Source organism: Argiope bruennichi, chromosome 10 (genome assembly GCF_947563725.1).
Source record: "Argiope bruennichi chromosome 10, qqArgBrue1.1, whole genome shotgun sequence".
NCBI classification, from domain to species: Eukaryota; Metazoa; Arthropoda; class Arachnida; order Araneae; family Araneidae; genus Argiope; species Argiope bruennichi.
In genome coordinates, this window is record NC_079160.1 from 5,208,208 (window position 1) to 5,226,224 (window position 18,017).

An 18,017-nucleotide genomic window follows, 5' to 3' on the forward strand; every position below is an offset into this window, starting at 1 on the left:
TGCGAAATAAAAGCAGAAGTAAAAATCCTACTTCAGAATGAATTGGCAAAATCACACGACTGAATTCCATCATAGTATTTAAAAACATTGCTTCATCTAATGCATCAAACTAAATAAAAATATTTTTAAATTAAATTTAATTCTACAGAAATGATACAGATATCATTAAAAAAATTTTTTATTATTCTTAAGATAATATAAAGACTATGTTTTTAAAGTAAATGTTTTGGAAGATATGGGCATCTATTTTCGGAAGCAACTCCCATCCATAACCTTTCTGCCGACTGTTGAATTTATGTTTGCGCACGATCAAATTTTCTGTCTGCAGCCTATTTCTTGATGTCTTTCATATTTTTATTCTCTGACTGAGAGCTCTTTTTGTTGACGAGGCAATCCATCTTCAAAACATTTCTAATGATATTTCACACCTCCACTAATTAGTTACCCGAAGCGTTGAATCAATACAACTGTAAAAAGTTGTTCAACTTTCGGTCTGAATTTCATATGATGGATTATTTACATTTGACTGTTGCCAAATGAAGACGAATTGTTCAAATGCCGTTCGACAATAAATTATACGAGTAATTCCTGTTCTGCAATGCCCCCTTCAAGTTGGAAAACCGCTTATTTCGAATTCCAGTAATTTCTTTTTGAAAAAATCGGATTTACCCCTTTGATTGTGACATATACAGGATGTTTCTTAAGTCTCGAAATCGACAGTATTGGTGCGTCAAATGTGCAGAAACAATTCATCTTTGCAATAAATCAAGGCGTGAGAGACGCAATGGTGAAACGGATTACAGGAAGGCACGGGTTTAGCGAAGTTACTAATTTACAGTAGTGCGGCAATGAACCTAGCAGATGGAATCCGAAGATATGATAATGGAAAGGCACATATAGTATCAATAACAAACTTTTAGAATACTTATAGTAAACATTTGAAGGTTTATCTTCCAAAGCTATTGTACTGTTGATCAAGTAACTAGTTTGTTATGTTATTGTAAATTTATATTCCATTAAATCTGCATTACGCATTTTATCTAATGTATCTGCTGTCTAATATTCTGGAGAAAAACTTGTTTGCATTGCCAAGTGGGAAAGAATCTGCTCCCTGTCAATCCCACTTTTTGGAAAATTGCTCTGAATGAAAACTAAATTCCTTTCTTTGTGTGCGTGTGTCTTTGTTTGTGGCGTGAATTCTGATCAATTGAATGAAAAGAATTTAATTATTCCAACAGTTCATTTCTACTTTCTCGCATACGTAGAATAGAGAAATTATTGTAATATCAAAAAATTTGAACTCGAGATTTTGACGAATCTCCACGTTTCAGACCTCCTTGTGCTAGAAAAACGCATTTTTAGCCTTACGTCTTTTGTCTGTGATATACATAACTCAAAAATACTTTGAATTAGACAGATGGAATTTGGTAAAAGGTTTTCTTACACCAAATTTATAGATTTCTATCAAATTTTGAGCGAAATCTATTCAGAGAATATAATACGAGTATAAATAATACGATATATATGAAATATGATATTTTCAAAAAATAAATGCTAGGAAAAAAATTTTATGTTCTTTTTACAATATCTATATTATTATTTCATTAAAACTCTTTTTTTGTTTAAGGCAAACATAGTTTAATATATGCAGGATATCCAATCTAATCAGGGTCCAAGAACTAATTTCTAAAACTTTAGTAATAGACACATAACTGCTAACAAAATGGTCTAAATGAATAAGTAATTTTGTTCTAGTCTTCTTGAGTTAATAAATACTCTGATGAAATATGAATTTTAAATTTTTACATCGATCCTCTGCCCTGTGAATCATATTTAACAAAATATTCTTGAGATGTTAATATTTTAAATAAAAATAGTTGCTCTCCAATTAACTGAATCAATCAGTAAAACATGCAGTTTAATCATTTCCACTTTTAGTTAAAGTTGAAGTTTTACGGGCTCGAAAATTAGTGACGAATACGTAGTACAATTAAAAAAATAATAATAAGGGTTCCGTAATAGTATGGATAAATTATATGACTAAAAATTTTAAGTTTAAAAATAATTTGCTGAGGAAGCTATTAAGAGACAAAATGACATAAAATATTTAATTGAAAATTTTTGTTGACCATTAAAACTAGCAAACCGATTGGTCGCCAAAGGTGATTAGCAATTTTAAAATGCAAATTTCGTTTTAGATTATAACTAGCAGTACCCACGCAGCGTTTTCAGTGGCATAATGTCCAAGAGGAAAAATTAGTTTTAAACTTAAATCTAGCATCCACCCGATATGACATGGGCATGTCACGCAGCATCAAAGAAACATAAAAATATATTTAGCCATCATCAAAAATAACTACAAAACAATTTTTATGGCACGCATTCAGTAATATTCAGACTGTTGAAAAGATAAAAATATATGTTCATAGACAAAACAATTCATTAAAAATATACAAAAGAAAAGTTGTTTTAAAATTTAAAAATATACAAATAAGTCATTGTAACATTGCTCCACACTTGCTTATCAACTCTGTATAAGCTGATATGAATAAAATTCAACTTGCGTCACAATATTTCTTTGTAAACTACATTTGCTGGGTGATCACTTCGCACCTCGTGAGATTTATATTGCCTCTGTCATTCAATTGCAGTGAGTGCGCTTTAAAGAAAGATGGTTACTTTGCTTAACAGAAGACTCTCCTTCCCTAAGTGTGGACATTCTTCCTCTTATAGTCGCTAACTGTACCTACGTTTCTTTCCTCGACATTTTCATTATCGCACAACAAAAGAAGCGTTTTGGCATTTAATGTGCTCCGCCCAAGATTGCATTTCCTTTTTTTTTTTTTTTTTTTTTTTTTTTTTGGCATAAGGGGGGGGGGGATGCATAAAGAGTTTTGAATCGCTGTTTAAAATCAGACGTAAACAAAGAAATGTATCGCATATGTATATCTCTTACTGTTTGCGCATGCACAGATATTGCTGTTTTACGCATGTGCGAATCTTAGTAATTAAAATCGCAACTATAAAACTCCTTTTTTTTTTTTTTTTTTTGATATGACTTTAATATACCAAAACCTTGCGCAGTAAATAAATTCCCCTCTCGAGAAATACTTAACTGATGTTGGAGAAATAGTACAAATATCTCCAACATCAGTTAAGTATTTCTCGAGTTTTTCTCCTTCAAACATATAGACGCTTTCAGGAGACTTCATTTTATACTATAGATGTGCATTTTGAAAGATGCCTAAGTACTTCAATTCATTACTGATTCAATTCATTTGGAAACGTTGGTATCGTGATTATTAAAATCGTTTTCAACAACGCTTAAAAAGACAATTTGAGAACATTTGTGAAAAACCAGGATCTCTTTTTCTGTTAAGGGAAGGTGACCTTCCTTTTAAACGGGTCATGACTAGAGTTACGGATGCTATTCCTGGATAAGATGCAAGAATTCATGCTGCTGCTGTTCAAAGTTTGTCAATATTATATTAGGAGGAATTTGAAAAAATTGCAATGGAAGATTATGAATGATCAAAAGGTTGTTATTCCTCGTCATAATAATTATCTGCGTATTGCTTGTATATCATCATGCCATGCTGTCATTTTTATTTATATGGTGTAGTGCACTTATTTTGATATGGACTTGTGAAATATTTCATTTCAACCAGAAGAAAATGACACACTCTGAAGAGATATTTGTTCACACTGCTAAGGCTATATTGTTTTCCCTACCTAATCTCTCCAAGTTTGAATCAACAGCCCTTAGAAAACGCTCAACCCCCGGATAAACGCTCACGCTTTTCTTGCGTGTGGGTATATCAGTAAATGAAACTTGATTATTTGTACAGTCTCTTCATCTTCTTGTGATTACGAATTAACTACATTTTCTTTTACTTAATCCATTGTCAAAAAGACCCTTGAGACTGCCATTCTTTGCTTTTGGTATTCCCTTTCTATTGTAAAACTGACTTGCGGGAGTTTTGAAAAACCTCGCATTACTTATTTTGTTACAGAATTTCAATAGTAACATTTTGTAAGCTATAGATCGGACAAATATTTTTTTTTTTTTTTATTATAGTAGTGATTTACCTAAAAAAATAAATTTATAATAAAATGCAAAATTAATAAAAAAATTTAATGGCAATATCAAATAGCATTGAGTTTATTTATTTATTTACTAATGCTATGTTTGCAGAATGTATTTAAAAAAGATATTTCCAAATGCTTCTTTAATAATGGAGGAGGATTGAATGATTTTCGCAGGTCCAACTATTTCCGGAAACATTTAAAAATCAATTTCTGAGTATATTATATTAATTCCAACCACGAATGGCCTTTTTCCCGTTCCTTAACTCCTGCAAAGGTTGAGGATAAAAGTGGAACACCTGCATGTAGTTATCAAGAGTAGAATTCAAACAAGTGCGCGGGGTTTTGCTTTCAGGTATACCTAAAAGGAGGACTCGGAAAGGAGAGGGAAAAAAAAAATCATTATAATTTCCTGTTGGATCAAGATCTCTATGATAAAAAAGTGGGTATAAGCTGATGAATTCTCGATCCATTTTCATTTTATTTCCATTTGGCAATAAAGTATTTTTATATCTCTAATATTTTTTCAAAAAAAGTTTACATTTATATTAAATCTGCTAAAAAATGGCAACAATTACAGACATTGTAGAAAAAAGGAGGGCAGCAAAAAAAAAACTGAATTGGATTGGTTTTTCAGACTAGAAAGCAAAATTCAATTAAGTTCTAATACCTGAATTTTACAAATGACAGGTTTGAAAATATTCAAAAACTGGCGTATGAAATCAATTCCATGTTTAGAAATACTTAATGATGCGAACATTATGTTCGGTTTCAGAGGAAAATTTGTCTCTTGTCAGATCCGAAATTCCTGATATTTGGGTCAGTTTGGCAAATCAGATATCCATATCCAAGTAGGGAAAACAGTAGTAGAAGGAAATGCCTATAGTCAGAGTGAAAGCATTGCCACTTTGCTTGCTCTTCTTTATATTGAGTTTTTGTAATAAACTTATTTAAAATTAATTTATATTTTGGAATGACTTTTGTTGGCCCACATTAAACTTAGAATTTACTTTTTTGTATTTTAGTTTTGAATTTATGTTATTATTATGCATTCAGTTTGTATTTATGTTAGCATTTTAGTTTGACATACTTGTTTCATGATGTTGTAGCATGGATTCTTTTCCTCACTCTATTTAACGCCTGTAGTATTTTGTGAACAACAAATTTGAATTGTTTTTCATAATAAACATTACAATTTCTTTATTTCTCTTTTCTATATTAAAATAAAAACTATAAAAAATCATTATGTTCGGACATGATGGAACAATTGTTCTCCAATAGTACGCCGTAAAGTCATTTCCGTTACAGCCTTAATTAACGAGAGGAAACAAATATAGAATTTCTATACTGAAACTAACCTCACTTCTAAGACTTTCACTAAAGAATATTCTCATGAAAATAATGCGATAAATCCTTTTGGATACAATCTTGAAACCGAATTTTCCTCCTAAGCGCACATGACTAGCTTTGATACCCCTTCACACGCGCTTGGCAGAGTCCGCGGTTCAAAGACTAAGAGGGAACGGAAAATGCGATTTCAAACATTTTTTTTTATTTAGCAAGCTTTACATATTTTGCATAGCGAAAGCTATCAGCATCGCAGCGCGTGCACCGAATGTGATCGACTCATCGAAGAACGAGGACGTTATTGAAATGTCGCAGATAATGAAAAAAAAAAAAAAAACCGTAGCCGGTAAAGGTTAGCATTTATTTCAATTGCAGAGCAAGTTGCCTTCTTATAATTGGTATTTTGCGATGCCCTTATGTTCAAACTTTTTATATATCAATTTCATTTCAAAGGACTATAGATTGGAAAATTTTTTAGCTGGTGTAAATAAATTAGGGTAATATTTTTGAAACATAGCCATGCTGAAATTTTATTATGTAATTATACTTAATAAATAAATGGGTCTTTTTTCCCAGATAATTTAAACCATAATATTTGTTTAAACTTGTACGGTATGATACTCTTTAGAAATATGTTTTAACATATATTTATATAACTAAAAAAAATAATTTAAATGTAATTAAATGACAAATCATGCTGATTTTGTTTGTTATATGACACATTTAATTTATAATCCAATGAAATAAATGACGCAATTACACACAATGCTTCGCATCTATTAAATTTTATTATTCGTTTGCAGGAGGAAACATCAGAGCGCAGAACAGGGACTTCTTTCCGTCGTGTAACTGATATAAATTACTTGCGATGAACATAAAAAAAAACCAGTCCTTCTGTAATGTTACGTGTAACTACTTCTGAATGATTGATGAATACAATATAAATAATTGGTTATATAATTTTAAACACAAATCGTTTTGATGAGATGCAATACTACTCTATACATACACACACAATCTGTATCTCAATAAAACTATTTTTAAATTATTTCCCCTTCCAAAACAAATGATTCGACAACATTACACACTAACTTGCTCTGACATGATATTGTATTTCTGTTTTAAAAAGTTGATTAAACTAATTCAACTACGTGAAATTTCAAGAATCGCATTGAATTGTCTTTCAGTTAAATAGTCTGGTATCACAATGAATAATTTTTATATTTCATCATAATACAAAATTTTTCATTGATAATTTCATTTGCTTTGGCATCAAACGAATATTATAGTAAAAAAATCGTATAAAATATAAAATGAAAAAAAAAACATTTCTACAAATGATATAAAGTTAATTTAGTCACCCGATTCTTAAACTATGCTACATCCTGAACTATATTAAAGAAAAACTTTTTAGCGCTGTGACGGCGGGGGGGGGGGTCGGTGTGGTCGCATGGGATAAAATAAAATGACTAAATTGAAGGAGCGGAAGGAGGTAAAAAATGTTGGGAACTGCTGTTCCGGGCAGTATTTTTGTTATCCTCTGAGACGATACATTTTTCTTGATTAAACCCGGGTTTTACTCTTAGTTTGAAATAAACATATAGTTGTTTTTCGCTGGCGAGAAACGAAAACAAATATTTTCTACCGAGCAAATATTTTCTACCGAGATTTATTGGACAAGTGTTAATTCAAAAATATGTGTTTATAAAACTCTTTCTTCCTTCAAGCTAAAAGCGTTTACTGGTAAACAACATTTGTAGAGACGCAACTAGGCTTGTTGGTGCCTGGGGACAAGAACTCGCCTTTGCTCCCCTCCTCCCTAACCAACCAAACCAAAACGCCCCCCCCCCCCGACTATAACTGATATTGACATCACACAGTCACTTCCCTGTTCGATTTTTTCTTCAAGTTGCAAGTCCCGTTTGCACCCCCTCCGCCACCAGTTACGTCGCAGAACATTCGCGGCCTTGTCGGATGCACCTCAGTCTCCACTGACGACAAATGTCACTGTTTACACTCAAACAAAACGCTTCGTTGCCATATCACCGTCGCTTTCTTTGAAGGCTATGAGCTGAGATTACACAACTATAAATAAAAGAGTCTTTTTTTTTCCCCCTTTCTTCCTGCGTAAGAGAACAGTCATAAATGAAACAAAATCAAATCGCAGCTTGTTTGTTTAATAATATATATTTTATTCTGCGCAGTTGCCAAATTTTAATGTCATTGCACATATTGTTTGAAATTTCATTCTCGGCCGTTATTCGCTTCAAAGTCCCCTTGTATACATATTGACATCAAATAGAAATTACATTTGTGGTAATTGCTTTTGTTCGTTTTAACAAGTTCATCCTCCCATACAGTGAGATTGTTCTCAGACGTGAAGATGTAATGATGTAACATTTCTGCTTTTTAATATGAATTTTAGTCATTTTAAATTTGGTCAAACGAAGTTATGGGTCATTTTAAATTAAATTTTTTTGGTCGAATAAAGCTGTAAAGTTTATATAGCTGTAACTTCGGGAATTTTAAAAAACAAATAAATAAATGCGAATATATTTGTAGGGGTAAATGAAGCAATTCTTTTTTAAGTCTGCTTGCGACACGATAATCCATAAATAAATAAATCTTTTACGTCCTCGTGTTGCGTACATTGTTTTTGCCGCAAAAACATTGTTTTTCCTTGGAAATTCTTCAAGACTTTAGCGTGTCATAAAAATAAAACATTCTATGTGCCAAATTGATTTGAGGATAAACTCTTGTTTATCTACATTTTGTAACACCAAAACTTCGAGCAATAAATTTCAATCACAAATAAAAATTAGATTTTTTTTAACACAAAATAAAGATAAACAAACAACCGATTTGTTTGTGTGTGTGTGCGAGTATAGATATAGTCCACCTCAGTATTGTTGGCGCTCGACGGTTGAGTCGAAAACATCGAATTAGCAGGAAATGGGGAGGGCCATAAAAGCAAGCCGCAAATCAAGGTTTCCATAGTTGGCGCATTAGCGGGAGGATTTGTCTCAAGCATTCAGTTAATTTTTTTTTCAGCTTCTATGATACGATATTTGTGAAAATAAAAAGTCGTGGCGAATGAAATAATACTACAGTTATATGGCTGAATCAATCATTTATCTTATGATTTAATTAATTAATTATCATATGATTAAGTTAATTCAGCATTACTATAATCAATCAAGATAGCTGGTATTTGCATATGCAGTTTCAGACTTTATATAGATTCCCAGGAACTTAGTGAGAGGAGGGGATGAGGGGTGACACCGCTCCCCCTAGATCTGGCTTGAAATCGGTAATATTTGAAAGGTACTCGAACGTGATATTTTATTCTGCAATATCGATGACAATCTAGATAAATACGATTACATTGTTAAGAGAAAACAGTAAAATACTCGAGTATTCCGTGAAATACTCAACTACTTCCTCCCGAAAAGTAATTCAAGGTTTAAAAAAAAAATGTGTTGCAACTTTATTGAAATAATTTAATCGAAAGAAAAAGCTGTTGCTTCTCAGATTTTTAGAAAAATCTTTATTGCCTTATATAATAAAATTCAATATTATTTAATCAAGTTTTACATTAGCCAGATGAAATTTCATGTTATTACGCATTAGCTTTCAAACCAAATCATTTTTTCAGAGATATTTTTGTCTTAATTCTATCAAAAACAAAGAATTTCTAATTTGAATATTAACAATCTATAATATTTAAGCATCAAAAATATTTAAGCATCATAAGAACCGTCAATAGAGAAAGTTATATATACTGAAAAACCAAGATGCAAATCATGCAAAAAAAAAAAAGAAGCCACAAAGCTGATGAATGTTCAATTTTACGGTGTTCTAGTCGAAACACTGGTCGCTTCTGCAGCTCTTTTGATCCGTTGACAAAGTGGGATACTTAATTCGTTTTAAGAACATTCATTTTCAAAATACCTCAAAACATTCATAATTATTTTTCTTTCTTTGGAAACAATGCGATTCCCAGGCATTATGGCACTGATATTTAGATTAGAAATATAAGAAGTCGGAAAAGCACCAATAAACGCAAGGCACTCGCAAAGCCAATCGTAAACAAATAATGACGCTTCACGAAGGAAACTTCTTTCGCCAACGCATGATTATAGCAACCTTGGCTCGTCTTGTTTCCAACCCGTTTTGAAGTGGACTCATCTGAAGTCGAACGCCAACAATCGTGAGGTGGACTATAAAGTATTGTAATCATCGTCCGAAAAGGACATTATTGGAATAATATTTTCTAAGCACTATAGAATCGTTTTTACCATAATTACAAAAGTTAATGAGATATATAGATAAAAAAAACATTGGTAAAGAGGTTAGTCATATAAAATATAGACGAGTATCGAATTTTGAGCCAAATCCATCAGAGGGTTTTTCTGTCTGTCGGTCTCTAATTTCGCATGCATGTGAACACAATAACTCAAAAGTGCAATAACTTAAATACCTGAAGCTTAACGTGTGATCTCACGATTCCAATTGTGACTCCATATCAAATGTTGGCTTCAGTGGATCAGAAAAAATACATTAACATTTGTGTATTAAATACATGCCAGCGGTGAAAATGTTCAACACTTTTATTAGAGAGTATGTGGGAAAGTTTTCCCACATACGATCCCCCCCACTGGTTGTTTTCCAAATTTGATGTCAGAATGCTACTATGTTGAATTTTCTTAGTCTGATATTTGAGTTATTAGTATTCAAGTATCGTTAAGTTGAAGGAAGAGTGTCGCCTCTCATTGATTCCTTCAAAACTTCTTTTCCTCAGCATGATTTGCAAATATTAAACATGCTTCAATAACATGCTTCATGCTGCAATATAACAATGCAGGATTTTACTATTTTTCTTAGAGTCTGATAAAAATGAACAAATTTGTTCCATATAATAAATGCCGTCAAAGCGATTTCCTGTTATCGCGTTAAGAAACAGACTGATAGACAGGCGTAAAGCCAAAAATGCGTTTTTCTAATTCAGGGCTGTGTGAAACGTGGAAAATCGTCAAAATCAAGAGTTCGAATTTTTTTTACTCTATACTTCGTATTCGAGAAATGCCGCACTCAGCCCGATGACTGATTATTTGACACATAATTAATTATGTGGATGCTTTCTCACCATAACATAAACATTTACGCGAAGAAGATTGAAATGCTTTAGAAAACTTGGACAAAATTAAGACAGACGAAATAGATAGTTATATTAATAAAAAGGAGTAGCAAATAAATATAAAACCTGCATACTTCCCTAATCTTAATTGCCTCATGCACTATCGTAAGAGACGAAAATTTTTCCCGATAACTGTTTGAAGGTCCGTTGATATCTTTTCTATTGCCTTGATAAAACTAATAAGGGAAAAGACCGAATACAATGACGGTTATTATTCCTGCTGATTTTAATTCTGTCTTGTACGCATACCTGTCTTTTGATAATCTGAATGCCGACATTGTATCCACTTTTATAAGAACAAATGAAGTATATCACAGTAAATGTAATAATGAGTTTAATTCTTTCAAAAATTAATAGCAATAGATTCAGGTTTTTTTTTTTTTTTTTTTTGAAGAATCGTGAATTTATTTGAAGAATCAAAATCATGACATTTGAATTAATCAAGGTTATTTCCAAGGTATTCAGTTTCAATAAAAGTTTCTCGTTCTATATTATTCACTTTTGATAACGGTGTTTTCAAAAAACTATTGCTGTTGGGTTGTGTCCAAAATTATTTCTTTATTCATAAACAGATGGCGTTAGTCATCTTTCTGGGTGATTTCTGCCAATCTCGCGATTTATTTTATTTTATGTCGATTAAATGTGACTATACTACTGTTTGTCTACCTGAAGAATAGCTCCCGCCAATATGTCTACGATAGTCTGTTGCCGTGGAAACAAGACCTGCTCCATTTTCAATAGGGGATTTAAAAAGAAAGACATCCATGTTGGCTTACTGATCGCCTTGATGACGTATTGGCGATTTTTTTAATTGATTTATAAAGAGTGAAAAAAAAACTGTTTAATATATTAATTATATAATAATATTTAAACTTTTAGACATAAAAATGAAATATTAATGAATATGCAATAAAGATGAAAATTATTACTATAAAAAAGTAATTATTTAACTTTTTAATATTTGTTTAATATTTTCATAACTATTAATCATTATCAAGGACTTTAGATTATTAATACAATGACAGAACTTCGTTGATTATTAAACTTTCAGCAAGTATTTTCAAACAATTTCTAAGACAAAACAGTTTTTAAAGTAAAATAAAATAAAATAAAATACCGTCTAAATTTCCAAAATAATGTTCATTCAAGCATTTCAAAATCCTCTAAATCACTCTCGCAAGTTTCGGTTTCTTCTGAATCAGAATCATCATTGGTATCATTTTGAAATGACAGTTAGTCCACTAAATCTTCTAACAGTCCATCTTTCTCCCAATAATTATTTTCAAGCTTTTCTACGTGTTTGCAATGCGCTGCTCATTCTGCCGAAGTAACTTCAGTGATAGCTGTTTGAAGAAGAGATTTCAGATTGTCCAAACTTAAATCACCAGTAACATTTTGTTCCTTTATTATTCTCTTTACAGAGGACCACACAAATTCGATTGCGTTCAAATCGCAATGATAAGGGGGTAGTCGGATAACTTCATGTCCTTCTTTCTCTATTAAATTATCAATTTTATAGACAATTTTCTTTGGACGATTACTGTCTATAAGAGAGAACAGTTCCGCTTTTCGCATTTTTTTAACGCAGGGTATTCCGTTGTTTTTCAACCAGTCTATCATAACTTTTTTGTAGAATACTTCGTTGGAGTGGGGTTTTCGACAATCGTATGATACGGTGCATTATCCATGCATACGACACTGTTTGGTTGCAAATTTGGAAGAAGTTTTTCCGACACCCATTTTTTAAAGTTTTCATAGTTCATTTGCCCGTGATAGTCGCCGCTTTTTGTTGATGCTTTATATACTAGTAAAGCACCCGTAAGGAAACCCGTTGATGACCCAGCATGAACAACTATGAGTCTATTTTTCGAATTAACATTTGCTGTAGCTCCCAAAACTGTGTCATCTTGCCAACATTTCTTAAATGTCAAATTGCTGTCTACCCAAGTTTCATCAATATAGACAATCGGTCGTCCAGCTTTCCTGTGACATCTCATTTCTCTCAAATATCTGTGTCTCCAAAAAACAATATTTGGTCTTTCCATGAGTACTTTTCTATTATTAACGCACTTCTTCCATCGGAAATTCATTGAATGTAAGACTTTGCACAATGTGTCCTTTTGCCACGAAAATCCAATTTTTTCTTTCAACACGGGTAGTAATTTTCTGAGGGATGGTACTTTCCTTTCATTTATGTAAAAGTCTTGAATTGTTTGCCGGATAACACACTTGTCAAAGTCGTCTATTTCACAGTTTCGCTCACTAGGTCTTTTACGGTGTTTACCGGGTGATTTTAAAACTGTCAATGAGCCCTATGTTGAAACTTCCTTTCTTATTTTTTTTTATTGTTGCTTCAGAAATTCCAGTTGCTTGAGAAGCCCTTTTCAGAGCTTGTGGGAGTGGAATTAACGCAGATTTCGATGAAGATTCATTGGAACAAAATTCCGCAACATTATATACAATTTTACGTGCCTGCGATTTCAAAATTTCACCCTTCCTTAACTTAAAGGCCATCTTGCAAGTTTAGCAAATTAGCAAAATCAATTAAACCAGTAAGGAACAAATAATTTTAAAAGCAAAAGCAAAAGCAAAATAAACACAAGGATAAGATAACGCGTGCAACTCTTTTTAAATCCGAGAAGACGAATGACGTGATGTAACCTTTAATTCCGCCAATTCCCTACACGCTTAATCCCCATTAGAAATGAACTAGTCTTGTTACTACAGCGACCGCCACTAGATAGACTTCTTGGCGGGAGCTATTCTTGTGATCGACAGACAGTACTGATGCATATTGCTTATCATTTTATTTGAGCTGCTATTTTGCTGATCATTTGGCATGGAATGAAAAGAAAAATTATTTCCGTCTTTTTTTCTTTCTTATCATTTTTAATTTTGACAAAAGTGAGAAAAAAACTGTCGTTGTTCATAAACAAGTATATCAAGTTTATGATGTTAACATCTTAACAAAACTCACTTCACAGAGCTAATTTAACAAATTTCTGATGATTTTTCGCTGAAGTATGGCTAATATTTCAGTCGATCAGACGAAGATGATGATAATGAAATTGAAACTAAAATCTTGCTTAACCCTTTCAAAACCAGTTTTTTTTTTTTTTTTTTTTGTTTTTTTTTTTTAAAATTAAGATAATTCCGGCATGGTAGTTGAATCTCGACACCCTGGAGGGTACAAGAAAAAGTGGAGATCTGGCTCGTCCCATCGATGACAGGTCGCATTTCCTAAGGGAAGGGTTGTACCGTGGCCGATGATGGCCCTTAGGACTCACCCACAGTTCCCAACATCGTTGCTGTTGCTGCAGTCCGGTCATTCAGTATTTATTATCCGTGTGCCTTCGGGCGGGTTGGTAAGTCAGTGATATGACTTACCAATTGCATATTCAATATTACTCATGACATTCCTATGTATGATACGTTGCAAAACAGTTTTCGCAGAGTGCAACTTTACTCATGGCACATACAGTTTCCGTTCGAGTTTCTTTATTACTAAGATGTAGTTAGAAATTGCACTTACATATGAATGCAATCATAGAAATCCGTTGGGACATACACTTCAATAAATTCCTTTCTTACTTATTCTGTTTATGTGATTTTATTATTTATAATATTTTGTTTTTATTTAATTACTTTATTTGTATTTTTGTTTCTTTGTATATGTATTCATACAGTAAAGATTAATACTGAACATAGATGGCGCAGTATGCGCTAACCCATGTGTATGTTTGGAATGTGGGGGAAGCGCACTTAAGCTGTTTTTGTAAACACTTGACCCTGAGAGTTGGTGTGAAACTGGTGCAAGTAGGCACCGCTCGCTCTTTTGTTAGCGGCAAAAAGAAGTATTCGTTCGCTCTTTGTTAGCGGCAATTTCTACCTTAATTGTATATAGTATTATGTGTTACCTTATATATGTGTAGTCATCGTCCATGTGTTGTTATATGTGTGTGTGTGCAAAATAAATAAGAAAAGAGACAAGAAGGCATCTTTCCTTGGCTTAAATACACACAACCAGCTCTACATATTCCTTTGGATTATTTTAAAATATCAGCGGGACATATATGTCCCAGAGGAGCCCAAAGGGTTAAATTTCGCATTGTCAAATCTCAACCTTTACACACAGTGATGTGAAAGTATTTACAATTAGCGATACCTCTTAGTATACTATACTGCATGTCAGAATGTGACTGTCCTGAATGTTTTTGTTTAGTCGTAATTGGTACGGCAGTACTGTAACTTTTTCAATTATTGAAAAGACTATGTAAGGATTTTGTTTATTTCAAGGAGGGACAAAAAGTATCGTATCTTCTGTAGGTAAGAGCGCCCCTGGACTTTGTAAATAGCACCAGTGGTAGTTATAGCGTTGAGCAGGACATCTTGCTAAAGGACTTTTGAAGAGAACTGCAAACTCTTATATTGAGTTAATCAGCCAAATTTATGGAGAGGAAATTGGCCTTATTTGTGATTCATTTGGACTGTCCTTATCGCAAAGAGCAATCTGCAACTAAAACGCACATCCAGCGTTTGAATAATGCTAATTAACAGTACAGGCAGATTAAAATCCATCTAATTCACGTTCCTCTGTCATGTTTCGCTTCAACAAACTATGTCATTTTAAGGACTAACATGCTTGTTGTAGGCTGTTTTGATCGATTGTAAAAGTAACTATATTGAATTGTATATTAGCGTTACTTACATGTGTAAATTGCAATCGCGGTGCCCTGTATGACTCAATCGATCCACTAAGCAGTGGCGTGGGGGACAGGGCAGATGTCTCGGAAGTCGCACCAGGAGGTGCAAAATTGGGGAATAAATTAATTTAGCTTAAGAAAAACTACTTTCTTTTATCTTCTATTCCCCAGAACTGAAGTAAAATTTCTTAAAAATAGAAAGGAGGATTTTTCTCTCATTTTAATATTTCGATATCTGGAAAACTCCCAAATTCCAATCACTGTGTGAAACATCATTTTAATATTAATAACTGATACTAACATGAACGTTGAAAATATTTTTGACTAATAGATAAAGAAAGATATATTGCGCCAATATAAATGAATAGTGTGTAAGTATTTCATAAAATTATTATTCAACGTTAAATCATACTTAATGCAAATAAATACAGGAGGGATATTTCTATTCACCTAATATGTTTTACAAATTATTAGTGTTTTGAAATGGCTAATAGATTGTTTGACTTTGTTATGAGAAAAACCAAGAATGTGACGAATGGTGTGGAAAGAATAAGACCCGCCAGCTTTCTTTTAGCCGTCGCAAATTGGAATTTAATTATCCGCTGCAGTATTGTTTTATCCACTGACCTGCAGCTAATGCGCGTAAAAATTTCTGTACTGTTTTTATTTTAATTTTGAGCCAAAGAATTTTTTAATCACAATTTTAAATATGTCCAAAATATAATTAGGACACCCATCAATTTTGTATAATTATATAAACTGCGGATCAGTTCAAAATTATTTATTTAAAAACAAACCGTGAGAAATCTTAAACTCTGCATAAAGTAGAAGCTACGTAATCAATAAGAGGGTAGTTGAATACTGATATCTTATATTTTGAATCAATTAAATAAATAATTCATATTGGTGTGAATTTCATTGCATCAATTTAAATTTTAAATATGTTATTGTATTAAATAAATATTAAGAATAGAATAGAAAAAAATGCATTTTTTTTAGTGTGTGTGTAGTTATTAAAACAAAGTAAAGTGAAAATCGACATGCCGAATCCCATTTTGAATCGGTAGCTATTATAAGGTGCTAATCAAAGACCCTCTCATCCCCCCCCCCCACTCTCGCTTTAATCATTTTATTGAATAAGTACGTTCTTTCTGCCATAGGCTCCAAAATCCTTAGTTAATAGTTCTTCTTGAGTATCAAGTTATTACAGCTCAGAGAGCTTAAGATGATCAGGTCTTCTTGTTTTTCAGCACCCTTTGCCCTTTATTAGAAGAAATTTAGCCGGCATTAAAAGTACGCTGCTATTTATATCACTGACCACTAACTTAGGAAGTGGCGGCGAATACGTTGTTTTCGCCGAATTTCTGATGTTTATGAAATAAAACCTACGCATTCTTTGTAAAAACAGCTGTTCTTTGGTTCATTAACATTTTTATTCAGGTATTACAAGCGATAAATATCGTTTCGGCATAAAAATTAATTTTCTGTTTTTAAGCACGTCTCATAGTTTGACGTATTTCCGTAATCAGCTAGCTATTATAATTTCAAGAGCAACTTCTTGAGTATGATGTCATTCACTTCAAGGATTGGCAACCAGATTTGGTTATTTATCGCCACAAGCATTGTTTCAATAGAAAAGATTTTAGGTCAGTGGTACTGAATAGTAGTTCAGTAACCTGTGCTGGTCCGAATGTCCGCGATCGTTATTTTGAAAATCGGGTCACATTACAAACGAAATTCTGAAAATTTCTGCGATGCCGGGATTTCAGAGCTTTTGTGGGCTAAAAGTGAGAGAGGAATTTTCATTCATGGAGTGAATAATTTTGGAAAAAGAGTTTCTCATTGAACATGTCATATCCTCCAAAACTTCTATAATACTAATGTTTTCATATATTCGATGCATAATTGTAAATTAGAGAAGATGATGAATACGTAATAAAATCATTCGATAAACGTTCACTTTAATTAGCTTGATTTTAGCTCCTTTACGAGAAATTTACATTTTGATTTCGGCAAATTACATTTTTCTTTATAAGTCACAGACAGACAGACATTCTCCGAAACTGTGTTTTTCGAACTCAGGGAGGTCTAAAACATGACGATTTATCAAAATCTCGAGTTCGAATTTGTTTACGATTACTATATTTTCTCAATACTTCGTATACGAGAAATTAAAAACACGTCTAAAATACAAATGCACCTGTATTAATGAATATGCCAGAAAGTTCTAAAGGAATGACACCCTCTGTTTTTTGTTTGTTTGTTTTTGTTATAATAACATCTACCGGGCAGTTTTTATGTTCTGCATTCTTATACCTTTTATTTTAGGAACCTGCATTCAAATATTCTATAACATTTATTCGTAATCTAATATTAAGATTTTGAGCCTTAAGGATTCGGTAGCAGTCGTATGCTGGAGAGGGGGGGGGGACACTGAATTATAGATATTACGAAGTTGGAAAAAACCGAAAATTTGTAGTTAGAAAATGAAAAGCTAAAATAAATATCTGAAAACTTTAATGCTGGCGAAGGCGCACGAACGATAAATGTCATTATAAACGGGAGATAGGTTTTGATAAAATTGGTATTGAAGCAAATTTTGTTTAAATTAGCTTTGAAAAAAATGATTAAAAAACAAAGAAAAATTTATGGAAATGGAATTAATGTAATTTAAATGCCTTTTT

At 32.5% G+C, this 18,017-nt stretch overlaps 1 protein-coding gene across 1 annotated transcript; it reads right to left on the minus strand.

Annotated features, from left to right (window-relative positions):
* Window positions 1-12,246: 12,246 nt before the first annotated feature.
* On the minus strand, window positions 12,247-12,627 carry LOC129988826 (uncharacterized). Its single transcript, XM_056097097.1, has one exon. The coding sequence runs from the start codon at window positions 12,625-12,627 to the stop codon at window positions 12,247-12,249; it is 381 nt and encodes a 126-aa protein (XP_055953072.1).
* Window positions 12,628-18,017: the final 5,390 nt, after the last annotated feature.

Bases quoted from the DNA above. Each gene is read 5' to 3' on its own strand.
- LOC129988826 (XM_056097097.1), bottom strand. From the start codon at position 12,627: ATGAGATGTCACAGGAAAGCTGGACGACCGATTGTCTATATTGATGAA.